Consider the following 27631-nt stretch of genomic DNA (forward strand, 5'->3'; position numbering starts at 1 on the left):
CACACAGCCCCAGGCACATCCTTTATTTGAGCAATTAACTGTTACTTACCAAGAACTTTTCTAGTGTATAAAAATTGCACACTGGAAGTGGTGGTAAAGTGCAGAAAATGCTGTGCTTGTTGCTGAGGGGTGTGGTGTTCCCTGGAGCCCACCCTGCTCTTGACTCGCGTGCAGAACTTCCAGGGATTCAGAAAAGACAACGCACAACACTTCCATAGGTTCAACTGTAAATGATGCCTTTATATTGTACCCAGTGCACACAGAACACTGCTGCTCTCTTTTACCACAGTAATTCAGGAAAATACTCAGAATACGGATTAATTTTAAGCCTGTAAAAAATACAGTTCAGTATTGGACCAAACGTAACTGTCTTGGTAGTTTTAATCTTAATTTCTGCTTTTGGAGGAACATTAATCCAAATAAATTTCTTTTCAAGTATATTCCAAGAATCAACTGGTTTATTTCAGTTTGGTAGCACTGAGTTTTTTTTGTCCTAACTGATGGTAATGACAGCTAAATGTCAGCTTCATTTCTATCTTAGCTCAAAATATAAACAGAAAAGTATACAAAAAGGAAAAAGTCCTGTTACACACTCTGTGAGTTCTTCTTGGTGTGTACCCTATGCCAAACAGTTTTGATTCTGCATGTGACTCTCAGTCCAAAAGCCATGCTGAGACATTTTTCTCAATAAATTATTTTCCATATTTTGCCTCTAGTGCAGAGAAAACACTGCTATTAACATAAATGCATAAAAAACCTGAATTTGGAACTTCATTTCATCAAGAAAAAACCCCCATGATATTTTTATATAACATTTTGGATATATTTTATGTCAAAACATGATCACCAGTCAAACTAGTGACGTCTAAACCCAATACATTATTGTGACTTCTAAATTAAAAACATCAGAACAAAACTAAATTTATTATAGCTCTGCTTTCATTAAACACCATGTGCTGGTGATTTAAACACAACAAAACTCTAGTAATTCTTCAAAAGTGTCTACTAAATAGAATAAAAAGAATAAGAACAATTACCATTTAGTCTGTTACATTAAAAAAATTGTTTGTACTTATTCCTATTGCCTGTTAGCTTTACCTAAGCCTTCAACTACTACAAAAATAATAATAAAAAAGAAAACTCATTGCTGAAAGTCAAAAACATTCAAATCAGTTGATACAACATTACAGTACAGTCAACTAACATCATTCAGGGTCTCCTTTTCTCAGGGCAGAGTCCTCAGACCAGGGTCACAAACCTAGTTCACTGCAGGTCCAAAACTGAGGGTTGGCTCGGTGCAATCCTGCCCCGCGATGGCTTCGGGACACCGGGGCCGGCGGCGTCGGAACCGCGGGCTCGCCCAGCCTCTCCTTCTTTTTATTCAGCACTGGAGTTAGGACAGTGTTAAGTTTAGCACAATAATAACTAAAAAAAAAAAAAAAAAAATCAACCAAAAAAAAAACAAAAAAAAGGAAAAAAATAATAAAATTAACAGAGAAGTGGAAGCTAGGTGAAGCTGCCATTTGTGTCAACCCATTGCGATACGCTATACTAAAAAAATCCTGAAATATCCACCTGTCCTCACCGCTCTGCCACGGACTAGCAAAGTCAAAAATACAAAAGTCTTCAACTCGTCGTTTTTGCAGAATAAAGCAAAAAAGTCTTTGTGCTCCTTACTACCAGAAGCAAAATATCCTCTGAGTTACCACATGTAATAGCTTCTGGATGTGTCGACTTGGGTCGGCTTGGTCTCTGCAGAGCCATCCTTGTCTTTTTCACTGTCACCTTCCCAGAGATTAATAAGTGGAGGGTAGAGCTCGTTCAGGGGGATTGAAGAGGTTTTTTGCATATATTTTTTCAATGAGTGGTGGTAGTTTTTTCTCTTAAACCTTTTTGCGATATAAACAGAGACGGAGGCGAGGCTGATGACAGCAAACATGGATCCCATCACCGCTGCCAGGGCCGTGCTGGTTTCCTGATCGGAAATATCCAGCGCAAAAGCCGCGTTTTTGGTTGTGACGTTGACACAGGATCTCTGCGTTTGCTGGTGGATGTTGGACACTGTCAGACACACTTCATAGTCTGTAGAGGGTTGTAAATGTGTGAGGTTGTATTCGTGGACATCCACCGGGACCCTGGCGGTGTAGGTGATGTGAGGGTTGTCAATCTTCATCGTGGCCGATGACCATTTTAAATTGGATGTCATGACGTTGGAGTTGACTTTCCAAGAAACCAGGATGGAATGGGACTCGGCTTGTTTAACGTAGATCTTCAGAACCTGGGTGCCATCCAGGAGCGTCCCGTTCACCCGGATGGTAGCGACCCTCGTGTCAGCTCCTTCTATGTTTTGAGCGACACAGGTGTATCTCCCGGAGTCCTCAACCTGGATGTTGGAGATTTCCAAGGTGCCCTCACTGCTCAGCTTGTATTTGTCAGAGAGGCTTTCCACGGTGACTTTATTGCCCAGAGGGGTGACCCAGTAGATTTCTGGCTCAGGTTCTGCCATGGCCCGGCAATCTAAAAACACCGTCATGCCGATGTCCAGGTTTAAGTGATTGGGAAAGGTCTCGTGAGAGATCATTGGAAGACATTGTTCGTTTGAATCCTGTATCAGCACTTCCTTCACCTGCTGCCCCCGGTATTCCGGAGGCATAGCACAGAACATGGAGAGAGGCTCCATGAAGCGGATGTTGGTTTTGTTGGAGTTGATCCAGTGGATAACGCAGTCGCACCTGAGCGGGTTGCTGTGGATGCTGATCTCACGCAGGTTTGGGAGGGATTCCACTGTCTTTTGGTAGACTGCATTCAAGGCATTGTTGTTGAGCATCAGGCTCTCCAGGGCAGGGACGTTGCGGAACGCCAGGCGATGGATGTAAGACAGCTTTGGGTTGTTGGTGGCTTCCAGCTTTGTGAGCTCAGGCAGGTTGTCCAGCGCGTACCTATCGACAGACACGAGTTCTCCCATGTTGTTGATCCCAAGCTCTTTCAATCTGAGCATGTTTTTAAAATCCCCTTCTTGAATTTTATGAATTGGATTTTTGTTGAGATCCAGGAATTTTAAATTGGGAACTTTCTCAAGTGCAAGCTGAGGAACTTTTACCAACTTGTTGTCATAAAAAGAAAGACTTTCAAGACTATCCAAGCCTACCAACGCATTGCCAGGAATGTCTGTGAGGTACATGCCTGCCAAAACCAGACTCCTTAAGTTTGAGAGTGGTTTGAAATTCATATCAAGTATTCCAATCACTGGGTTTTCTCCAATCATGAGAATCTCTAAGTTGGGAGTAGAATCAAACCAACGGCTGTCAATAACCTTTAATTTGTTGGAGTTGAGGTGTAATCTCAGAAGATTTTTCAGGCCAGAGAATGCGTTTGCAGAAATGCTGCTGATCTGGTTGTGATTTATGTAGAGCTCTTGCAGATTGCAGAGGTCCTGCAGGCAGTAGTCAGTCATCTCTGTGATCTGGTTCTCCTCCAGGTGCAAAGTGGTAAGCTGAGTGAGGTTGGAGAGCCCTACATCTCTGATACTTGTGAAGTTATTTTGTGAAAAATCCAATTCTGTTAAGTTAAAGAGCTGTTGGAGTTCGTCTGTGGTCTTTGCAATGTTGTTGCTTTGCAGCAGAAGGACTTGAGTGTCACTGGAGAGGTTGCTGGGGATTTTTGTTAACCGGAGGTCGTTGCAGTCAACTGTGGTGGCTTCCCTGTAGGTTGACTGTGGTGTAAACCAGGGCCTGATTTCACAGACACAAAGCTGTGGACATTCGCTGCTCTGTATGGAAGACTCAGTTAATGAATTCATTAACAGTTCTAGCACCAACTGGCACACAGTTAAAACAACTCTAACCTTTGCCATGCTGGCCAGCGAGGGGGTTCAGCTCCCCAGCCCCCTAAAATCCCCACGGAGGAAGAGGGTGATCCCCTATCAGGCAGAAAACGTAAAGCTTGACGTTTAAGGTGAAAGGCTTGGACATCCAGAAAGGTGAAAGATGATTTTCTGAGTTTAGTGAAGTTAAGAAATGCTCTGAAGACTCTCAGCTGCTCCTCAGTGTTTTAGAATCTTCTGTACATCAGTGCCTGAAGATGGTCCTGAAAGCAGATTAGGGTATATGTTATGCTCAGCTTATATATAGCTCATCTATTATTTAGTTTCTTCAACCTTTGAAAGAAAACATCTGAAAACAATCGTTGTTTTAACAGTAATCTCTTACAAAAAAACCCAATCTGGTGTAGCTAAATTATCTAGGGTTTGGAACTCTCTCCTCCTTGGGGTTAACATGAGAAATCTCTCTGAGCGAATTACCAAAAAATGAAACTTTGGGATGGATACCTCTCAGATTTACCCTGCAGGAGTAGTCTGAATGGCTTGGGAATGCTGAGGGTGGAGGATGTGCTGGTGAGCACAGCGGGGTCTCAGACGAGCGTCAATGCCCAATCCCTGTCCCCAAGGCTTGGATTTCAGGCGTGTGGAATTAAGGCTCAGGAAGCTGCTGGTTTAGAAGTTTGAAGCTAAATGTTTATGAACTTTGCCAAAATTTATCCGAGCTAATCGAATCAGTTCCAGATAACAGCTTAGATTTAATCCAGCTCAGCACCAAACAATAACAGTAAATTTGATTAAATGAATGTACTGCCCTTATTTCAGCTGTTTGTACTGCATTGTGATCGTATGAACTGTTCACCACAATCCCAAATTGCTGTGTAAGCCCCACATTTGTATCTGCTTAGCCTGAAGTTGTTCATGCAAGAGTGCATTTAAATTAACCCAGCTGTGTCCAGGCACCTCAGAACATCTGGTGTATTGCGAGGCTTTGAACATATATTCCAGGAAAATCTCCTAGTAAAATATTTCTCCTCCTCCCTTCACTGGAAATTCACTCTGGTGAGTGCAGTTGAGACTTTTCAAACAAAAGGTTTGGGTTTTTATGTAACTAAAATAATCAGGTTGTGCTGTGTGGACTCCCCATCCCTGAAGGTGTCCAAGGCCAGGTCAGGTGGGGCTTGGAGCAACCTGGGATAGTGGAAGGTGGCAGGGGTGGCACTGGATGGGCTTTAAGGTCCCTCCCAACCCAAACCACTCTGTGATATCTGAGAGAACTCAGTGATGAAATCACATCTTTTTCAATTAGAACGTAGCAAAGCTTCAGCCAAGTCACAGCCCACAAAATATGGTTCTATATAAAATAATAAAACTAAATACAGCTTCTAAAATAGGTTTGAAATACTCCTCTGGATAGTGGTGACAGGAATCCCATTTGTACAACACTCACTTCTAAATCTGATCATATTATATAATGAAATTACCATGTTTTATTTCAGATTATGATGTAGTGCTGTAGGTAGAAAACACCCAACAGCAATTTTATTATTTATTTTTATATTGTTATTCTGTGGTTGTGCTTTGGAGGACGGGGAAGAGGAGTGGGACTCAGGATACATTTGACCCTGTTGAGTCAGATTTTCTCTCTGGTAGCTGAGACTTGAATGAGAGCTGAGCAAACTCTGCTGGAGGGGAGGAAACCAAATGTAGGACCAGCATTCCTTCCCAAATAACTTCCAACTGATGGAAGAATTGACTAAGACTGTATTAAAAAATAAATCCCAATGGCACCGTGATAGTCGGGGATGTGTTGGAGTGATGAGGAGGCTGGAGCAGCTGAGCTCTGCTGACTCTGATGGATGCTTCCCTCCACAGCAACACATTTGTAGCTGACCCAAGCCAGCCAGTTCTAGGAAAATTGATGGCATCTGAAGTTTAATTGATTTAATTGCAGATTTTCAAATGGCAGCATTTTGCAGTGAATAATGCAGGCGGTGCCTTCCCCCAGTCACGATCCCAGGCAGGTACAGGAGGGGCCCTGAGGGCTGTCCCCTCACCCAGGGACGTGTCCCTGCTCCTGCTCTGCACCTGGCCCAGGGCAGGGGCACCAAAGAGGCAGCATTGCTGCCAAAATTCCTGCCTGTGGGATTTCTCCTGCAGCTTCTCAGTGGGTGAAGAGAAGGGAGTTGGAGCCTCACAAAGCTGAGGGCCCTAATGATGTTTTACTACTGCCTTAGCCCTGACGTGGCTGTATGAATCATGTAATGCTTTAGAAACCAAACTGCCTGAAAAACACTTCAAAGGTTCTTTTAAAATATCTAGGAGCATGTCTAGATGTTGCAAAAAAAAAAAAAAATCAAATTCAATCTTTCTTTGTTGAATATTTATATCCTCTTACTTGCACGTTACAGTTATTGTTCATCTTTGCTAAGAAGGCATTTGTGGGTTTATTGACCAGAGTTCTGGGTTTATGATCACTGTAAATATATGATTTTACAAGTTCCTAGTGGCTTGTTCTCTTGTGTAGCTATTTTCTACCGCAAATGGATTTAATTTTATTTAACTGCAAATTTAGAAACAACCCACACATTGCTTTCCTCAGCCTCTCCCAGCCCAGGGCAGCTTGGATGAAGCTGGAAATGAAATTCCAGGGTAATAAAGGAGTGAATTCTGAGCAGCCCCGTGTGCCCCAGCAGGAGGGACAACCCAAGTCATGGGCTTTGGTTTTAGCTACCTGTGGTGTGTAAAACCCCATCCACAGCCCTGACCAAAGCCACAGAGGCAGCAGAGCAGCCACCAAAAGCCATCCCTTTGCCCGGGATTCTCAGCTTCCCAGTGTTTGCAGAGCTGGCAGCACTGATCCCAGACACCTCTGCAATGTTTGGTGTCGCAGATACTGAGGGTGTGAAGGAAAGCTTTTAGCATTCCCTGCCTTCCCTCTCATTTGTTAGATTCATATTTTCTGCTGTTCCAACCCACAACAGCAGTTGTAACAGCTGGTAACTTGATATCAGCAGAAATAATGGCTAATTTAATGTGAGAGATATGGAGGGAATTATTTTACTCTGAGCTAATTAAATGCATTTTCCATGGCACTACTCAGTACCCAGTGCAGAAAAAAAGCCACATTTCTGTCACCAGCAAACCCACAGCAGCTGCCCGGGGTGTTGGCTTGTTCCTGTTCCCTGAGGGCAGAAACAGGAGCATCACTCCTGTCTCCCATCCTGGAAGTGCCATGGGGAGGTCTAACTCTTCCCTTTCCACCTAAGTTCTGAAGGATGGTTAACACTGAGAATTTGTTTGGCCTAACAAATCACGAGGGTGGGCATTTGGTTATGGAGCAGAAGATCCTTCATTTCAGTTTTCCTTGGAAAGAGGGTGGGTGGGAAGAGGTGTGCCCTGGCAGCCACGGCCTGCCTGGTGGCTCTTAAAGAGTGAGGTTGGGTGGGTGATTGGAAGAAAAAAGTACATTTAAACCTCCTGTGCAGGAAGAGGAAAATATGAAGGGACAAGCATGAAAGAAACTGTTCATTAAAAGTGTTCACAGTTAACCTGCCAACTAAAAAGAACAGCTATTAAACATTTTTGCTTGGTAATAGGAAAACAAAGTGTTGTCACTTCCCTGACAACTGTATTAATGGTCACTATTAAAATTCGCTGAAAAGAGCAACAATCTTGTTTGCACATGGATATCTGGGAGCATTTTGAAACAGTGATGCTGCCACAGCAAATCCTCCCTCCCCACAGTTAGGTGGCTCATCCTTGCAGAATTTCTTTTGTATTGCAGTAGCATCAGCCCAGATTTTGGTCGGCAGCCACCTGCACTGTGTGTGCCCAGGTAAAAGTTGGAGGGATCAGATACACAAAGAAATTACCTCAGGCTAAGACAAGCAATTTATTCTGCAGTTGCTGAGAGCCAGAAGCACACGCTGATCCCCCGTTCCTCCCCTCTTTCCCAGGCTGAGCCTCAGTACCTGAGCTGTGTGCTGGAAAATTGTCTGTTCTGCTAACGACTCGTGCAGCTCCTGCATTCCATCAGCGCCAGGAAAACCTGTCCTGGCTGCTGCAGCCTGGGCCGGGTGGGGCAGCAGGGGAATGCAGGTGGGACAGCCCTGCCCAGGCACCTGGAGCAGGGTTAGTGCCAGCTAGAACTGGGGGGGCTTTAGGTGGTCTCGGGGTCTGGGTGTTGGGATGACCCCAAGAGTGTAAAATTCCTTGTTCTCCCAGCCCGTGCAGCCAAAGGAGGAGTCTGTATGTGCAGGATCACCTTCTCAAGGTTGTTCATTTTCCCTTCTCTAGAACATTCTCTCTCTGCCCTGCTGAGCTCTGCCCAGCAGCTCGGCCATGGCATTCTGTCTGCCCTCAGGGCAGTGTTCACATTTTATACCAAAAACTCCGTGTGCCGTGGTTACAATAACGTGCCAATGTCTGTCATTGGTGTTGGACAGTGTGTCTGTGCCTTAAACCAACAGAAAAGTGTCACCAGCACAGCGAGACATGGAGGGCAAGGAGAAGGAGAAGAAGGTCAGGACATGCCCAAATCCCTCCATCTTGTACCCCTGAACCACATTCTAAAAACCCCAAAATTCTACTTTTTCACCCTGTGTTAATTCAACTACCACACTACTCAAACCCTTGTGGTTTGTAATTCCTCACACAGAGTTGGCAGCTTTTCCCACAGGCTAAAATCAAAGCCACAGGTGTTTTTGACTTTGTGCCAAGGTCTCTGAGCCCCTGCCAGGGTCTGGAGCCAGCCAGGGCAGGCAGAGGGGTGTGCTGGGCTCCCACATCCTGGAACTGGGAGGTGGAATTCAGAGTGGGAGCAGTACAGATCCAGACCCTGCTGTGACCCTGAGGAACAGGACAAGAGGAACGGGCAGGACCTGATTCCCAGAAGCTCCAGCTGAGCATGAGGCAGAACTTCCCTGTGCAGTGACCACACACTGAACACACTGTCCAGAGAGGGGCTGGAGTCTCCTCCCTGGGGACATTCCAGACCCATCTGGACACAATCCTGTGCTCTGGGACGGCCCTGCTGGAGCACGGAGGTGGCACCAGATGTCCCTTCCAGCCTGACCCCTTCTGTGACTCTGAAGAGCCTCTTGGGAGAGGGGACCTCCAGCTGGAGGCTGGGCTGGCAAAGGAGCTCTGTGGATGCTGGAAGCACCACTGGAGGTGAGGGAGCCCACAGGGAGCTCAGGCTGGGATCACTGCTGGTTAAGGCAGCTGGGCAAGTTTAACCTGGGCAAGTTTAAGGAAAGGGTTTTGTGCGTGTTGGAGGTAAAACCTGCCCTGCCCTGCGCTTCAGCAGGGCCCCTGCAGCTGTGCATCCCCATTTTCCTGGATAAAACAGGGATTGGTGCCCTGCTCAGCTGAGCCAGCGCCTCAGGCCAGGCTTTAGGAGGGAGAGGCACTGAAATAGGAGCAGCCTCTAAATCCCAGCAGTAAGCTCAGACACTAAACCCAGTCTCAAAGCAGGTTGCTAAAGTCAGGCTTGCTCCAGTCAAGAGCATCAGTGACCTTGCACATCCTAGAGAAAGAGAACTTGGAGTTTAATAACCAGGACATTTCGAGCTAACCCACAGAATGGGCTCCTTTCCCAGGAATTAAATTTACAGTGGCAATCCTGTGTATTTAGAAAAAAATATTGAGGAATAATGCTTGATAATAAGCCTTTTATAGTGTGGTTTTTAAAGTCTCCAGTGTCATCAGGAAATAAGCTATTTACAGGTCTGAATTGTGAAAAATACAGAAAAATCAAGCTGAAAATGATGACAGTTGAAGGAGCTTGAAAAAAATCTGAACGTGGGAGCTGGGTATGAAAAGGAAATACAGAAACAAGGGCCCGTAGGACATGTAATAATGGTATAAAGCCTCAAAACACATCTTCAGGGATTTATAATATTAAAGTTTTGAGGGTTCTTTTCCTTGCAAATAATGCCTGCTTTTTATTCTCATCTGTACACACATTCCATCAAAATAAGGTCTGTGTTTTATTTTGGGGAAAGCTCTGGTGAGAAGGCGATTTGCTGTATCTCGAGACAACCTTAGCGTGCTTTATCTGTGTTCTTTTGAAAAATACTACTCTTATCTCCACCAAAGAACTGCGAAGAGCATCCTATTCATAACGTCTGCACTGCAGAAGCAGCATATTACAGCTTGGAAATTTGTAATTTATTGGAGCTTATTCTTAAGACTCGCATCTGATACAGTATTTTTTCATTAAAATATTGAAGTAAATTTGCAGGAGAGGGAAAAATGGTTTTCATTCACAGGCTGCTCTGGAGTGCAAGGGGCTGGATCCCCTGCAGGGAGCAGCCACTGGGTATTGATGGCCCATCAAATGCACCATAGAATTGCAACCCAGCTTCTGGCAACTGATGGAAAATCTCTCACAGGTTACCATTAACCAGTCATATTAGAGACATCAGGAGTAACAGGGGCTTGCCAAACAGTGGGCTGTCAGATTACAGAGGGTACTTGCTTTAGGAAAGAAAAACCTCATAAACCACTTCATGGCCTTGAAACCTGAAAGGTGAGATGTGTTTGTGCAGCAGGGATATCCTTATGCTCAGAACACAAATTATTATCAGCTTCCTTACTGCGTTTCTCTTCATGAATGAGTTTGGGACAATACAGGCTGTTCTGTTGTCCAGGACTTGTTTTCATGTCCTGCTGGAAGGGTTTGATGTGAAGGCAAAGCTTTGATTCCATTTGATGCAGAAGAATCCCATCTGTGACCCCTGTTCTGTTCCACATCATCACCAGAGGAAGCAGCTTGATTAGATCAGCATTTCTGAGAGTCAGCCCATTCCACTGCCAGGTTAAGATCCAGGTCCCTGAGCCCTTCCTTGCAGCTCTTCCCTTCTCCCTGCCCTGCAGGTGGAGGGCAAACCCCTGGGGTGTGCTTTCCTTTCCCCCTCGCACGCCCTAACCCATCCCCAGCCCTCTCTCCATTTTAATGCAAGGGAGAATTGAAACCTAATTGGTTTTAGTACAGTATCTGGAATTTCCAGAGCGTAACTAATTTGGGAAAACTCTTCCAACTACTTTTTGCATGTTGTGTATCTGCTGGCTGATGAATGAAAGAGGACCAAAGGTAGAGGAACTGGCTTCTTACCATATTTAAAGAGTAGAAATGGATTGAGTCATGGCATATTTGGGATCTCATAACCACGTGGAAGGAGCTGAGCATCTTTGTAACCCACAGGGGCACCTCCCTCCCGAGGATTTCATACAGAGCAGCTCAGAAAATCTCTGCTTCTTACCATCTATCAAAATCAGCACAATTCAAACAAAAACCTAAAAAAAAAAATGGAAGAGGACAAAGGGCTTGAAGAGATTGGGTTGGATTTTGGAGTAGAATTCCCTTTTTGTGTTTTGACCACTCTGAGAGCCAAGCAGCTTGGCCAGTGGAAGCGAAGTGTTAATAATAACAAAAGAAGGAGCACACAAGGAATATTTTTAGCCAGGAGAAACAGGGATGCCAGAACTCCAGAGGATTTTCCTGAAGTAACAGAAAATCCTTTTCCTCCCTTTTTGCTGACTGGCTTCTGGCAGTGTGATTATTTTGCTTCCTACACAGTTCTAGATCAAACTCCAGTTTTGTGAGTCACTCAGGATCCCCCACAGTTGGGAAAGACCCCGGCGTGTACGTGGTTGTTACTACCACAGAGGATGCCAAAAAACCCTGTGCTGCAAACGGTGCCTGATAAATCCCAAGTAGAATGAGTCAGGAGCTCTGGAGGTATTTATAAATCAACACAATGGTGCTGGCTGTAGGGAATGCATAAGGCTCGTTATTAAAAATTATATGTGCATGGAGCTTCAATTGCTTATCTTCAATTCTTCAATCAAGGAAAAAAAGTTCTTTTTCTGGTCCTCCTTACACTCTGTTTTGATAATTCTGTTTCCTGTGGCTGTAATATGTGTTAGAATTTCAATTATTAGTGATTAAGTATTAAACTGTATTTTACTATTAGCCTAGATCTATATCTACACAGTTTGTACATGTAGTGTGCTGACACAGACTTCAGCCCTTAGAATAAAACAGACTTTTATTGATTTTTTTTTTCCCTGAGTTTTATGCTTACAAAATCCAATTCTCTGTTTCTGAGCTATATATATTTAAATGTTAATAGACCCATATATTGAGTTGGCTGATATGGGAAGATCTGATAGGGAAGATTGTGAGCATACCACTAACAAAATAAATGGATTTAGCATGGGAGGTGCTGAGATGTAATAGAAAGGCTGTTAGCACCAAGACAAAGACTCTGGAACTCAACCAAGCTGGGAAGGGACAGAACTAATTCCATTAAGTGGCCACAGATTTGGGTTTGGAACTGCTCTGAACCAAGGCTTTCCTCTGACCTGAGAAAAAGGCTCTTTTCCCTCTCTCCAGTTCCACTGCTGTATCCCATAACCCTCCCCCTTTCCACGAGTCTTTCTGCACTTCTGCTACATGAAATACGTGCTCCCCACCACTGTTTCATCCCAAAATCATTCAGAGAGCGTTGCCACGTGATCAGGGCAGGAAAGCTCAGTCAGCTGAGAGTGTGAAACCCCCAGAGCCTGCATTTAACCATTTCTCTTGCTCTCAAGTATCACCTGAATTCTGATGCTTTGCTCCATGCAGAAAACTGTTTTGCTTTGAGACGTTCATGAGGTTAAGAAAGAGAGAAAATACTTCTTATTTAATGCACTGTGTGTTTAAGAACAGGCTATAAACTGTCCCTTGAGCTTCAGTCCTCAGGCTGGTCAGGGCCACATCCCAGGTTTTCCATGGATTGTTTCTTTCATCAGTGCTTGCAAAACACAGAGGTACTGAAAGTTCTGCCTGTTGCAGAAAGGAGGTTTTTTTCCCCTCTCAAAATTTTAAGTTATTGGTGCTTTATAGATAAAATCTTTACCTAATTACAGTGATTAATTTGGGCATGATAATGCCTAATTTGTATTAACCAGACTTGTTGCACTTAAAGGGGGCAGAAAAAGAAAGGAAAGCAGATTTGTCAGTGAACTTAGAAAAAACACTGACCTGGTTTTACTTGGTGCCTTTTACTACAATGAACCCATTTTAAAGGCCCATTTTCAAGCAGCAATTAAAAATTTTCATTTTTGCAACTGCTTGTTCACCTATGGCTAAGTTATTTTTCAATGCATTTAAAAGTCACTGGTGGCTCTCTGGAACTATCAATATTTACTCTATTTCTGTTAGAATGATGGATCATTTGTAATTTAAAAATTTAACAAGGCCAATCAGTAGCTCATCTGCATCCCAGTAATTGTATGCAGCACATTAGCAAGGTATGAATTTATTAGATAGCTTTGGACTTGCTTAATCATATAAATGATATGATGCATGAAATAACAGAAAAGTAACAATTCATTATATAAAATGATAAACATTTTCAAATTACGAAAAGACAATCCAAGGTTTGATTGATATTTTATTAAAACAAGGTGAAATGTTATTCTACCAAACTTTGGACAAGCTCAGGGATTCTCTCTGAATAACTTTTAGGTGTTTTGTAGAAGTTCCTTAGGATCTGTGATCTAAGGATCTGTGGATCTGAGGATCTGTGATCACTCTGTGATCTGTCAGACTCCAGGGTGGAGGAGGAAGCCAGGGAACATCTCCCATGAACTTCCCCAGCCACATGGCTTCTGCAGGCAGGAGTGTTCTCTTTAGAACAGGATGAAACAAGGAGCAGTGACCTCAGGTGAAGCTCTGCACTGGCAGGGCTGGAGCTCTGGCTTCTCTGCATTGCCACAGCTGGAGGAGCTTCTTTCACTTGCAAAAGCATTTGTTGAGCATGGAGCAATCTGGTTTGGGTCTCAGCCCCACCTTGTGAGGTGTGTGCCTCTGAAACGTGTGCGTGGAAGCAGAGCTCGTGTTTCTGGCAGGTGATCCCCAATCCATCCCAATCCGGGTGCCAGACCCATCCCTGCACCTTCCCCCGTCCCAGGCTCAGCTGCGCTGCTCTTCCACCCCACGCCTGCCTTTGACACCCCCTGCCTGTCACAAACCAAGCCCTTTGGGGTGAAGCCAGCTGAGCTCGGGGGTGGATGTGCCCCTGCAGCCCCAGGAGTCCTTCGGGACTCCCCTCTGGAGCGCCAGGGCAGCGCTGGCTCCCAGCACCGCGGTGGGCAGCGGGCTGTGGGTGCCTCTGGAGTGTGAAGAGACCCCCACCCCGACACCTGCCTGGGGCTCTGCTCCCTTCCAGGCCCAGAACAGCTCTCCCACAGGAGCAGGGTGCACTTGCCCAGCACTGGTGGGAGCAGCCACCCCAGAGCTGAGACTCCAGCCAGGCAAAAACCCTGCCAGGAACCTTCAGGGGGGCTTGGCTTCCAAAAGCCCTTGGCTCTCCTGCTCTAACGCAAGCTGACAGATGCCCAAATTGCTGGAATCACCAGAGTTAGTTACATTAAATACCTGGAAATGAGATGCTGCCTGACAACCTCCGAAATTTCTAACTAAAACCCCCAAGTAAGGTTTGCCTCCGTGTTCAGCTGCTTCAGCTTGGGAATTGTTCAGGGAAAATACAGCCCTGTGTGACCACTGAGGGCTAAAGGGCAGCACCTCAGGAGAGAAAATTATGTAGTAAGGCTGCTGTACCCAATAAAATAAGGGAAAGAGCTGCTTCTCCTGGCACTTTTATAACTTCAGTGCATCCTCACTACAGCACCCTGTTCAATATTTCAGGCCCGTTACTTAAAGTTGCTTTGCCTTGTTGTTCTGTTCGTTAAAAAGGCAAGAAAAAGGCAATACTCCACTGCAAATACTCCATCTTTAGAAACTGTGCTCCAGGTAAAAACCAGGTCCTGTTCTTTTAATAATTCAGCCAGATGGAATGTCAGGGAAACACTGCCTTGTAACACCAAATTAAGGTCTTACGACATAGAAAGTGAAGTTATAAACATATTTTACAGGAGAAGTTAAGAGCAGAGACTAATTCCTGTCTCACTGATACCACAGACTTGTCCTGCCTTCACCAGGGGGAGAATTAGGCCAATCCAAAATAGGCCAATCCAGTATTTTTCTTCAGTGCCATACATAGAAAAAGACGACATCTAAAGAGCAAAACAAAATTTGAATAAAGTTGCAGGGTTTGAAGCAGCAAAGAATGAGAGAGTGGGGCTCAGAACTTTCAGCTGGGGAGCTCTCAGCCCTCCATGGAGGCATGTGCAGCTCTGACCTTACAGAGTCCATTCAGTGAAGAACTTAATTACTCAGCTGCAGGAAAAGAATGAGACTGGTAAAGCCTTTGAGTAACTCAGGCACATCTGCAGTGACTGCTTCTTATCAAAGTGGTCCTGTGAGTTACCTGTGCAGAACTTAGGCCCTCCAAATCTTAGAGAAACGCCATTATTTAATAATTAATGACAAACCAACAAAACCAGTTCCTAAGCCATTTTCTCTGCTCTTGCCCATTTTTCCTCCCACATGTTAATTACAGAGACAAAACAGAGTATGGGAATATTTGTAGTGGGTTTCCTTGGATTTCTGTTCTGGCATGGGGCTCTGGCTGCTTCCCACCTCTCCCCTCTCCCAGGAGCCCTCCAGGCACTGCCAACCCTCCTAAGAGAGTCAGCAGAAAAACCATCCCAGCTCCAAAGTCCCTTTTGTGTAGAACTCACAAATGATTTTTTGGGAAAGATGTGCTTAAGGCCTGACTCTGTTAATGACTTAACAGCTCTGGAGCACAACCTGGAATTCTCAGTTCCTGGGAGCATCATGGGTCTCCAGGCTGGCAGTTCCAGCTGGAAGGGGCTGCAGGAATCAGCCGTGCTGGGGCTGAAACGCAGGCATGCTGTCCATGAGCCTTAGACAAACAGAGAGGAGGAGGAGGGCTGCATTTATGTGCTTCCAAAAACTTTACATAGATTTTCTTCAGTTCTGTGTCTACAAAATGTCTGCCAGGAAAAAAAAATCTGGAGCTTGGCAGGATGAAGCCTCACACGTGTATTGTTCGTGTAACTATGGTAACCTACAAATGCCACCAGTGTTTCCATTTCATACACAAATGAGGGGACAGCTGTGGGGACCACATGTCTGCCAATGGAATAATATATGTGAACTAGGATGGCTTGGTCAGAAAATTACAACTCATCTATATTAATCAGGGCTGCAAAGAACAGGCACCTCCGTGGCGACAAAGTGGGCAGGAAGACAGAGGGATTTTTATTTTGGAAAAATTTGGCTCCTCTGTAAATATTTGCAGCATCTTGCTACTTCGCTGGTTGAAAAATAAACTAAAATAAATACTGTTCAACCAGAGCTGTTCTGTAAACATCACTTAACTCTTCTCCTTGGGTTTTGTTTGTTTGGGTTTTTGTTGTGATGCCTGATCCTGGCCTGAGCCTGACACAAAGCCAGACCTGGGACCAGGCAAGTCACTCACCTGGGGGAGGAGCAGCTCCAAAAGAGACAGAAATAATGTGGCTCAGAGCTTTGTGAACAAAGTCCCCATTTCTACTCATTGATATCCTTAACAGAAACAAGAGCTTCAAAAGATTAGTGAGATAAACTAAAAAAAAAAAGATTTAAAAAATATTGTTTAAATGTGGACGAGTCTCTATCATCCCTAACAACAACAAAAAGAAATCTGCAGACCCAATAATGCAAATAAATCCCCTTTCCAGTGAATATTAAGCTATGCAGGCTGCAGTAGCAGCAATACTTGACCGCTGCTGTGATTCATCCAAGGTGTTTTCAGTGTCCCTACAAAAAAAGCCGCGGAGCAGGGATGTGCCGCCCTCCTTGGCAGCAGCAGCCAGGCAGCAGCCGGATGCAGCAGGAATCCAGCACGCCGATTAGGAAAAGTTTTCCCTGCCTTCTGCAGTGCCACGCTACTGTATCGGTGTGAAACAAAGGCTGCAGCATCCCCTCCTCCGCCCGCGGCGCCGAGCCGGGCCCCGGGCACGAGGGGGATTTAGGAATGAGTGATGCTGATGGTGATGAGAGCTTAACCAGTGCTTGTTGAAATTACCCCGTTTTCTCCACGAGCTGGAACCAAATACACACGGAGAATCATGGAATCGCAGGCTCGTTTGGGTTGGGAGGGACCTTCAAGATCATCCAGTGCCACCCCTGCCATGGCAGGGACACCTTCCCCTGTCCCAGGGTGTTTCCAAGCCCTGGCCTTGGGCACTTCCAGGGATGGGGCAGTGACAGCTTCTCTGGGCACCCTGTGCCAGGGCTGTTGTCCCCTGTGAGGTCAGACTGAACAGAAGTTTCTTTTTTCAGCCTGAATTTGGACGGGCTCAGCATTATTTACGGGAGTAAAAAAAGGTCCTTCACAGCTCATGTGAAAAGTTGTTATCCTTCTGTAATTGTCCAACTTAATGCAAAATCCTATTTCCTTCAATGATCAGTAGTGTTATTGTGTCTGTTCTAGGTAAATGGAACAGACTTTATGGTCATCGCAGTAACTGGTCTAAGAAAGTCCAAAATGCCTACTGGGAGAGATAATTTTATACGGGCTACAGAAAATGTTGTGCAGATAACTTTTAACTGCCAAGGTAGAAGTTAAACTGGAGCTCTTGTCCCGGAGCAGCGGCACAACAGAGGCTGCAGAGCAGGAACACAGGAACCCCAGGGGCTGTGCCCTGGCCTGGGGGTGAGAGCAGAACCATCCTGGCTCTCTCCTCACTACTCCCATCTGGGAAGCTCCGTGCGCTGCTTTGTCCCTCTCAGTGTGTCCGCCGTTAATTTAAATTCCAACTTGCAAGACTTTGGGACAGGGTTTGGCCGGATCCTTTGGACAGCAGCGGGACTGATGCTGGGTGTGCCCCGGGTCATCCAAAGCTCTGTGATCTCCCTGTGGGTACATCTGAGCTACTGGCCAGAACAGGTTTGTGATCTTCAGAAATACTGGGCTCCTTTTCGAGGGACCCTTTAAGTCCGTAAGGAAAAGACTTAAAGGTTTCCAAACTAGTTTTTATTGAAGTGACCCGTTACTTGGGAGCCATCGCGCAGCTCCAGGACAAGAAGAGAAGCACCCTGCGTGTGATCTCTCACCTTTGGACAACATTATTGCCTACTCTGAGTTTAATTCTGCTACTTTCCCTGAAATGGTGGGAGATGCGCCCCGAGCCAGCACTGGGGGAGAGAATAACTTGGGGGAGAGCGAAAATCGCAGGCGAACATCTGTTGTGCGGCCCCGGCAGGGCTGAGCCGCTGGCACAATGCGCCTCGCTCCTGTCCCTCCTCTCGCAGGGAACGGGGGCCGGCCCCGCGCTCAAAGGGCCCTTTGACAGGGGCGACAAAGGGGCGGCAGCGGGGCCGGTCCCTTTGTGCGCCCGCGGCCGCCAGACCCGGGGCCAGGGACCCCCGGTCCCGGGGCAAAGAGCTGCCGCTGCCCCGCGCTTCTCCCCGCACCTCTGGGGCAAGAGACTTCGCAAAGAGCCCTCCCGAAGGGCAGGTGCGCCGCAGCAGGGACCCGGCGGAGCATCCCTCGCCCGCCCTGCGCCGGTCCCGCAGCCCCCCGGGCGCGGAGCGGCCGCTCCGCCCGCAGCGCCCCGCGCACAAAGCCGCGGCCGCGGGAGGAGGGCGGCGGAGCCGCGGCCCCGCTCACACTGCGCCTTTATGCCGCTTTCTGAAGGGCCATTGTCACACTGAAGGCTCCTTGTCTCCTCGCATTCCTCCGGGTGAATGGATGAGGCAGGACATCTGCCGGGATCCGCTCCCATTCGCATGCAAATGGGGGACGCGGGCAGCGCTGCCGCACCGCCGGCCCCGCGCCCACCGCCGGCCCCGGGACCGGCGATTCCCCCCGCAAGAATCCCCGATTTACCGCAAACCGGCCCGGGGAGCAGCGGAGCACCCGAGAGAGAGGAGGAGGAGGAGGAGGAGGAGGAGGAGGAGGAGAGCGATGCTGCAGCCGAAACCCCGCAGCCCCGGAGGTGCGAGGCGGCCGCAGCCCCGGGGCGGTCCCGGCGCGGTGCGGAGCCACCGAAACCCCGCAGCCCGCGGGGACTCCCCCGGGGGGCACCGGGGGCGCGCCCGCCACCGCAAACTTTGCTCTGTGCGCGGGCCGCACCGCACATCCCCGCATCGCAGCGCACATCCCCGCAGCGCGGAGCGGAGCCCTTGCAGCCGCGGCGCTCCCGCAGCCTCCGCTCCCTCCCCGGAGCCCGGCGGACGCACTCACCGCCGGCCGGGCGCTGCCGCGGTTGTCCCCCGGGGCTGCACATCCGCTGCTGCCGCCGCGGTCCCAGCGCGCCGGGATGCGGGGAGCGATGGACGGACGGACGGATGGATGGACGGACGGACGGACGGATGGATGGATGGATGGATGGATGGATGGATGGATGGATGGATGGATGGATGGATGGATGGATGGATGGATGGATGGATGATGGATGGATGGATGGTTGGACCGGTGCCTGCTGCCCGCCCCCAGGACAGCGGGAGCGGCGGCGCGCTGCCGGTGCCGGTGCCGGTGCCGCCCGCTCTGAGCCGCCGCCGGCGCGCACCTGGGAAGGCGCCGCGGGTCAGCTGACGGGCCGCGCTCCCATTGGCTGCTCCGCGCGCGGCACCGGCTGCGGGGGCGGGGCGAGACGTGGCACCGCCCCCACCGGCCCCGCCCACCGCGCGGCCCCGCCCCCGGCCTCGGTGCGCGCCCGGGGCTGCCGCGGGCATCGGTGGGATCCAGGGGAGCATCCCTTCCTTTGGATCCAGGGGAGCATCTCTTCCTTCCTTTGGATCCAGGGGAGCATCCCTTCCTTTGGATCCAGGGGAACATCCCTTCCTTTGGGTCCAGGGGAGCATCCCTTCCTTCCTTTGGGTCCAGGGGAGCATCCCTTCCTTCCTTTGGGTCCAGGGGAGCATCCCTTCCTTCCTTCCTTCCTTTGGATCCAGGGGAGCATCCCTTCCTTTGGATCCAGGGGAGCATCCCTTCCTTCCTTTGGGTCCAGGGGAGCATCCCTTCCTTCCTTTGGGTCCAGGGGAGCATCCCTTCCTTCCTTTGAATCCAGGGGAACATCCTTTCTTTCCTTCCTTTGGATCCAGCGTGACCATCCTTTCCTTCCTTCCTTTGGGTCGAGGGGAACATCCCTTCCTTCCTTTTGATCCAGAGTGAGCATCTCTTCCTTCCTTCAGATACAGGAGAACATCCCCTCCTTCCTTTGGATCCAGGAGAACATCCCTTCTTTCCTTCGAATCCAGGGCTAACATCCCTTCCTTCCTTCGGATCCAGGGGAGCATCCCTTCCTTCTTTCCTTTGGATCCAGGGCTGACATCCTTTCTTTCCTTTGGATCCAGGGCTGACATCCCTTCCTTCCTTTGGATCCAGGGGAGCATCCCTTCTTTCTTTCCTTTGGATCCAGGGCTGACATCCTTTCCTTCCTTTGGATCCAGGGCTAACATCCCTCCCATTGACTGAATCCAGGGTTAACATCCCTTCTCTCCATCCTTCAGGCCCAGGGTGAACATCCCTTCCTGCCTTTGGCTCGAGGGTTAACAGCACCTTCCATCGCTGAGCTTCAGGGTTAACAACCCTTCCATCCTTTGGCTTTAGAGTCAACCCCCTTCCATCGTTGGGCTTGGTCCTTAACACCCCCCTGCATGGCACACACGTCCCTGGCACACTCTGCAGCTCACTGGGGCTGGCGTGAGCAGTGCCACCCTCAGGACACATAACCTGTGCCTAAGGCAGAGCATCAACCTGCTGAGAGATTTCCCACCTGCCCTTGGAGTCCTGGCTCTAAATGTTTTCAAACTTCATTCAGAGTGACACAAAGATGTAGTGAGAAAGTACTGCGGCCTCTGAGGACTCAAACATTTGGGTTTCTGTGCTCTGTAGAGAGGCAAACCTCGAGCTAAGGGGACAGGGACTCACATCCCCAGAGGGTGCTGGCACTGCCCAGGCTCCCCAGGGAATGGGCACGGCCCCGAGGCTGCCGGAGCTCCAGGAGGGTTTGGACAGCGCTGCCAGGGATGGCCAGGGTGGGGTTGTTGGGGTGTCTGTGCAGGTCAGGAGCTGAACTGGATGATCCCTGTGGGTCCTTTCCTGCTCAGGATATTCCATGATTCTGTGAACCATAAGAGTCATTTGAGCCTGAAATTCGAGGATTTAAAGCTGTCTGTGTCAGCCCTCTGATATGTCCTGTTTCCTGTTCTCTCCTGGTTTTCTGTCTCGTCTCTATTTTCCCTTACCTTAGTTTGCAATTATTGATTTACACATTTCCCCATGTTTTCTTCTCCTGACCTTGGTCTTCACTCACTTCTCTGGCCGAGTTCCCAGGGTGCCCTGGCTGAATCCTCACGTCAGATCTTAGGTACAGATTTAGTCTGTGCTACACAAGGAGTTTGTGGCTGAAGCTGTGGCAGTGATACAAAAATCAGCTTTTCTTCATACCGTAAAATCTTTATTTCCTGACTTTTTATCATTCACTTAACCAACAGAAAGGAAACCTGTGGCAGGATGGTGCTGTGCTGCCTCATCCCTGTGCCCGCTATTAAAGTCATGGGAATTGTGTGTTCCTGTGATGCTTTTATTGACAGACACCCCAAGAGCACACGGGATATTCTTCACTCTCCTGCTCTGCACAAAGCGTTGGCAATCCCGTGGGCAGAGTTTGCTGAGCACAACCTGGGTGAAAAGGCCCTGCTGTCCATGACAGGCAGAGCTCAGCACCTCCTCCAGGCATGTCCTGAAGTGATACCTTCTCAGGAAATTATTTTAAAGATTGGTTTAACACTTTTTAATACGAGTTAACAGTAAGTTAAATACATAGCAAATACGGTTTGCAGTTAATGCTTCAGATTTCCTCCTGAGGCGATGATTTTTTTTCTGAGAGCCCAGAAGGTCACTTGGGCAACAGTAAAAGTGACGTTTTTCATACATAAGGAAATTGAATTTTCAGAAGGAACTCATCAATGTTGTCCAAAAAGACACTCTTCCTTTCTCAGCGGCTGTTCTCATCCCTACGGATGTTCCTTCCCCATCTATCACTTACTCCTGATGAGGAAATAATGCAACAGCAGCTGCCTCTTGGAAAACCCAGTGTTTTGAACAGCTTCAGGGCTTTGTTTCAGGGCAGGGAATTTTCACTTTCTTAGCAGAGTAGATCCATCCTTGAAAGGCATAAACCTGATGGACCTAAAACCTCCCTGCAAACAAAAAAAGGGGGAGAAATACAGCAAGCATTAAAATTTTACAGCCTTAAGCTGGTGTCTTCATTTCCAGGCAGTTTTCACAACATCGAAACACCGGGAATGAGAATAATGTTGAGGTGGAAGTTAAAACATCTTTCATTCCTACAGGCTGCAAATGAGTGTTTTGGTGCAGGAAGGAGCCAGATGAGTGGATGGCTTGGCCAGGGTTTCTCCCCCAGGCTGTGAGAGCTAGGGGGAGGTTTGCACTGAGGCAGAAGGGCAGTGGATTTTCCTCTCTGTGTCATCTTTCACGAAGTGCTTGAAGAAGAACCTCTGCCAATACTTTCCCGTCAGGCAGAACTGACTATTCTTCCAAAACATTCCTGCTCGAGCAGCCTTAAAAGAGAAGGTCCCAGGAAAACAGGAGATTTCCCACTGCGTGGGCTTTTTGTTTGCCTCTTTGTTCTCATCTTCTCTCCTCCTGTGCCCTCTGGCTTCATCCCTTTATCCCCCCATTGTCTTTACGTTCAGCTGCTTTCCTGGTTCATCTCTGCCCCAAAAGTGCTGTGAAAGGAGTGTGACATTAGCTGCTGTTCCCGTGCCCACTTCTGTCCCTGCCCTGGACCTGTTTGCAGCTCTGGGACAGAGACACGGTTTGGATCTGTACAGTGCCTGGCATTTTGGAGAGCAGGCCTTTAAACCTTTAAGAGGGTCTAAATATCTTAAATAATAGAACAATAGAGCCCTGGGTGACCTGTCACGCACGTCCCTGCCTTTTCTCTCTGGAGCAGACATCCTGCCATTAAGCTGCTTAACATCCTGAGTGTGTGCATAATCCATTTCCCTGAACTGTGCCTCGGGATCCCAGTGTGCCATCTACCCAGAAATACAAACTGGGAAGTGGTAGCAAGTGGGAATGACAGGTAGAAGGGGCACCACTGGAAATAAAAGAGACTTGCTACTGGAGAGGTAAAAATCTTGCTGTGTCCAGACAGCAGCAGGTCCCGATGGTTGGGAGACTGGAGTAAATCTGTGGACTCAGTTTGGAACAGTCGGAATTTTTGGAGGAGAAGTATGACTCTTGCTGAAGAGTGATGTGGGAGTTGAACAGAGAAAGAGGTGTTGCAGTTTGTGTGCTGTGCCAGCAGGTCCTTAGTGTGGCCGACACTTTTTGTGGCCAGGTGAGCCCAGTGAGGTTTCTCCTCACCCAGGCTTTGGATGTGGACATTGATTTTCAGAACTGCCCGAATGTGCTGGATTTATTCAGAAAGGTACCAGCACAGCACAAATTACCCACGAGTAACCGTGGAAGCCAATGACCAATTACCTCAATGAGTGGCTATTTGCATAATGCATTCCCAATTATGCATGCGGGTTAATAATTGCATGCACAACTGCTGTGAGCGATTGCAGGTGCAGCAGTGGGGCTGTGCTCACGTGTGCATGGACTGCACAAACATCTGGCTGGGAGCAGCAGTCACAGCAGCACCACTGGCTGCTCCAGAGGCAGGGATTTCAGGCTTTGCTTTGTCCTGGAAGATCGTCCCCCGTGGATGACTCTGCATGTGTGTTCCATGAGAAATGAAGCAGCCCTTCAGCAGCAAAGGCTGTTGTGGTTCTCCCTTCCTGTTAGGGACAGTGTGGAGGCAGATATGGGAACATCTGGATGGTTTGATGTGGGTAATTCTACAGCAAGGAGCTAAAATGACACCCAGCAGTGTTTCTAAAGCAGGTCAGTCATTTCACACACTATTCCATCTCACTTCTCTCATGTATTATTAATTGGGAAGCTTTTCCTTGTGGTTGATGTATCTTTCCCCAAATGATCTGTCGTGTGAATGTTTCATTAGGAGGGACTCTAATCTCATTTCATCACTTTGCAAGGAACCCCCCAAAGCTTCTTAGAAAGCCAAAGCTCCTTAAAGACAATTGAGGAGTTTCCTTGTGAGCACATCATTTGTGTTTATTGCAAGAGTAAATGTGATAACACATGGAGCATGAAACTCCTGTCCACCCCAGTCCTGTCATGTGCTAATGCTTGAACAGCCATGGAAACATTTCTTTGCATCTCCTGATAGCAGAAGTGATGCCCTGTCTCCAGTCAAGCCCCTGCTGCTCCCAGCCATCCTGGAGCAGAGGTGCTGCACAGACAGGGCAGCTCTCACAGGTGGAGACTTAGCTCGGGTTTAAATGCTGGATTTGCAATTCTTTATGAGCAGGATGTGAAGGAGCTTCTCTGAGCAGCAGAGAGTTCTTTCTTCCCACCCCCTCAGCTGCTGCTTCCCCTATGCCCAGCTCAAAAACCAGCTCCTGGCCCCCTTTTTCACCCTTAGCTCTCCACTGTATTTTGACCATGTCGAAGAATTCAGTATTTCTTTTTAGTTTTTTTTTTTTTTTTCCTGTGTCTGGTTTGTTGAAGCCTTCTTAGTGTGAAATTAACTTGGGAATTCCTGAACCTGATGAGGAATTGAGCTGACATCTGTAGCTCTACAGACCTGCTCTGCAGAGAGAAATCCCTAATTGGGTGTTCCTTGGGCAAACGAAGATCTTTTTAGCTCGGTATTTCTGTGCATTAGCATTGGATTTCACATCTCAATGATTGTGGTTTGAGGATTGTTTCCTGATTTGGTGTGAAATAAATGAAATTCCTCTGCAGCATGTAAACTTACATATTTAATATCTTGACTGTATGTTTGCTGCATAGTGGCGTGTTTGAAAAACCAAAACACACCAACCCCATCCTTTATTGCCTTCCTCTTGAGACTGTGCTCAGGAAAGAGCAGCGTGAAGGTCAAAGGTTTGTGCTCAGGAAAAAGCAGCATGAAGGTGAAGCAGGTAAAGCAGCTGCTTTGTCCTTCCCACACGTGGGGAAGGATCAGAGGCTGCTGTAAATCCATTTTACTCAAGGAATCAGTGATGTGCAACAAAAATCTTGTGCTCACGGTCAATGGGTACAATGGGAATTTGGAGCCTTCTATGTCTTAATGAATATATTGTGTGTGTACTGGGGGGCTGGGCAGGACTCTTTTGTGGCAGGTACAGTGTTAAGTCTGTTTTAACAGAAATAATTTTCATTGTAGGCTCGTCCCCTGTGTGTATGGGCGGGTGACAGCTCCTGGAGCTCACGGGAGCCTGGGCTGGGATGAACACAGAGGGAGCTGTCACGGGAGGGACCTGGAGTTTTCTCACTCAGGAGGTGTTGATTCAGATGTTGGGTCTGTCACACACATGGCCACGGCCTCAGCTGTGAAACTGCCTTAGCTGAGCTGTGGAACTGCTCCTCTCTGTGAAATGAGGGCTCACAGGCTTTGAATTTCCCTCTCTTGCCTGCTGTGGATGAAGGCTCTCAGTCCCCAGGGCCCCCGTGGTCTTTCTCCCTGCGAGGAAGCACAGCCACTGCTCTGAGAACTGTATTTCACATGGCATAGCCTGGACTGCAGCTCTATTAATACAAAGATAAACAGAATTGAAATTCAGTTTGACCTTCTGTGGCAGCTGTGACAAAGCGTGGCGTGTTTGAAGTCTGGATACAATTATTTGGAATTGCTAAACACCACATTTCAATCATGACCTTTAGCTGGCACCGAGGCCAGAAGAGGGCCCTGATTTTAACTTCTGAACTGCAAATCACCCCGTTGGAAAGAGACTTCAGAAGCCATTATAATCACAGGGAATGTTTCAAAGGGTGTGGAAGCTATAAGCAAAATATTTATTTTACACACTTGTCTGCATTTAAGCCATAAATCTGTCTACTATGAGAGTGTTTTACTGGTGTAGAGAAGACAAGTAAGCTGAGATCATAGCAGACATGTCCTATAAGGCTTTACTGAAAATCATTGCTTTTTAATCCCTTTATCCCTGTTATTTCCTACCACTGTGAAAATCCAGCGGCAGGGAAAGCTGGAACAGTGTGGGACAGATGCATAATGTGTAATGCTAAGCAGGCAAAAATCCCTCTGTTTGTCTAATGCTCCAAACACATTAGAAATGTCAATGTTAGTGCTGGGTGTCCTACATAAACACAAATAAATTATCAATACTCAGCTGAGTATTGCAAACCTTGTTGGATGTGGTGTTTTGATACCAATGAATAATCTTTTAATTAGTCAGAGAAAAAAAAAAATCTTCTAATTAGTCAGAGGAAAATGTCCCTGCTCATGGCAGGGGGGTGGAATGAGATGATCTGAAAGGTCCAACCCAAACCATTCTCCACGATAATTAAAATCACCCAGAAAAGTTGACCTGGATTGTTTCTGTGAAGAGCAGGTACCACAGGAGTGGTATAAAACTGAATTGTGTACTTCAGGTGTACAACACCTGATCTCACACCTTTGACTTCTTTATTTTCCTTGCCTTGTTTTCTCCCTGCATAAACACTGAAAACCTGCTTGGACAGGAGGATGGAGCCAGAATGTCCCGAGGGCATCTGGAAATGTTCAGGTGCACCATTGCTTCCCTGAGCTCCACATTAAAGCCTCCTCCTGGCCGGAGCCCAGAATGAATCAAGCTGAGCTGCATCCTCCGTGGCTGGAGGAGAGGGAGGCCTGGAGCTGGCTGGGCAGGGCATTGTGGAGGCTGTTTGTACCACAGGGGTGAGGATGGAGGGATGGAGGAGCTGGAGGAAGGCTCCTGGCAGCGGCGGTGCCAGCCAGACCCCGCCGCGCTCCTCGCGCGGGGGACGTGGCCGTTTGTAGGAATTTTCCCTTCCTCCCACGCGGGGTTGGAGAGGGAATGTTTGAAGGTGTAAGTGCAGAGCTGTGTGTGAGAGATTTCCCTGAGCAGCAGCAGCAGTTTCCTCCCAGCGGGAATCACAGCGGTTCCAGCTCATCCCGCCTGGCTGGGACAGAGCCTCAGCCCAACACCCAGCTGCTCTTCACGGCCTTGGGTGGCATTAGGGGCACCCCAGGCCTTTGGATTATCGAGTGTTGGATCTGAAAGATCAAAAAGTCTCTTTCTCTCTTGTTGCCCAGAGCAGCTGTGGCTGCCCCACTCCCTGGAACTGCCCAAAGCCAGGTTGGATGGGGCTTGGGGTGGTGGAAGGTGTCCCTGCCCATGGAGCAGGAGCAGCCTGGGATGATGGAAGGTGTCCCTGCCCATGGAGCAGGAGCAGCCTGGGATGATGGAAGGTGTCCCTGCCATGGAGCAGGAGCAGCCTGGGATGGTGGAAGGTGTCCCTGCCATGGAGCAGGAGCAGCCTGGGGTGGTGGAAGGTGTCCCTGCCCATGGCAGGGGTGTCACTGGGTGAGCTTTTAAGGTCCTTCCAATCCAACCATTCTGGGGTTTTATGATTCTGTGGTTCTCCTGCTCTCGCAGGGAGGAGATTGGCTTGATGGGCTCTTCTGACATGCTGAGCATAACTCAGCTCCTGTTGGAGTCAGAGGTTTTATTGTCCAGGCTGTAGGAGTGCAACAGGGCGAGCTTTCCACCTGGGGCAGGACAGGCTGGTCCTTGCACCCCCACCCCAGCACTCCCTGCATCCATCCCCCTGCTCCCACCACTCCTCTCTCACCAGCCAAGGTTATTAAACTGCTATTTGTACAGTCCAGGCTGCAAATTGGAGCTAATTAACATGTGCACAGCCTCTTCCCTGTGTCATTGACCAGGGAGGACAAAGCCTTTGAGCCTCCTCTTCCTCTCTCACCCTGCTGATGCTCTGTGTGATTTCCTGACAGCTCTGCCAGAGCAGCTCCCAGCCTGGAGCACAGCTCTTC

General features: G+C 48.0%; 1 protein-coding gene across 1 annotated transcript; it reads right to left on the minus strand.

Annotated features, from left to right (window-relative positions):
* Window positions 1-215: 215 nt before the first annotated feature.
* Window positions 216-19091, minus strand: LRRN1 (leucine rich repeat neuronal 1). Its single transcript, XM_053953928.1, has 2 exons — window positions 18973-19091; window positions 216-4086 (listed from the first exon to the last, which is right to left on the minus strand). The coding sequence occupies exon 2, from the start codon at window positions 3851-3853 to the stop codon at window positions 1703-1705; it is 2151 nt and encodes a 716-aa protein (XP_053809903.1). The 5' UTR covers window positions 3854-4086; window positions 18973-19091; the 3' UTR covers window positions 216-1702.
* Between the last annotated feature and the right edge of the window lie 8540 nt (window positions 19092-27631).

The sequence above is a fragment of the Vidua chalybeata genome, chromosome 12 (genome assembly GCF_026979565.1).
Source record: "Vidua chalybeata isolate OUT-0048 chromosome 12, bVidCha1 merged haplotype, whole genome shotgun sequence".
Taxonomy (NCBI): domain Eukaryota; kingdom Metazoa; phylum Chordata; class Aves; order Passeriformes; family Viduidae; genus Vidua; species Vidua chalybeata.

Bases quoted from the DNA above. Each gene is read 5' to 3' on its own strand.
- LRRN1 (XM_053953928.1), bottom strand. From the start codon at position 3,853: ATGGCAAAGGTTAGAGTTGTTTTAACTGTGTGCCAGTTGGTGCTAGAA.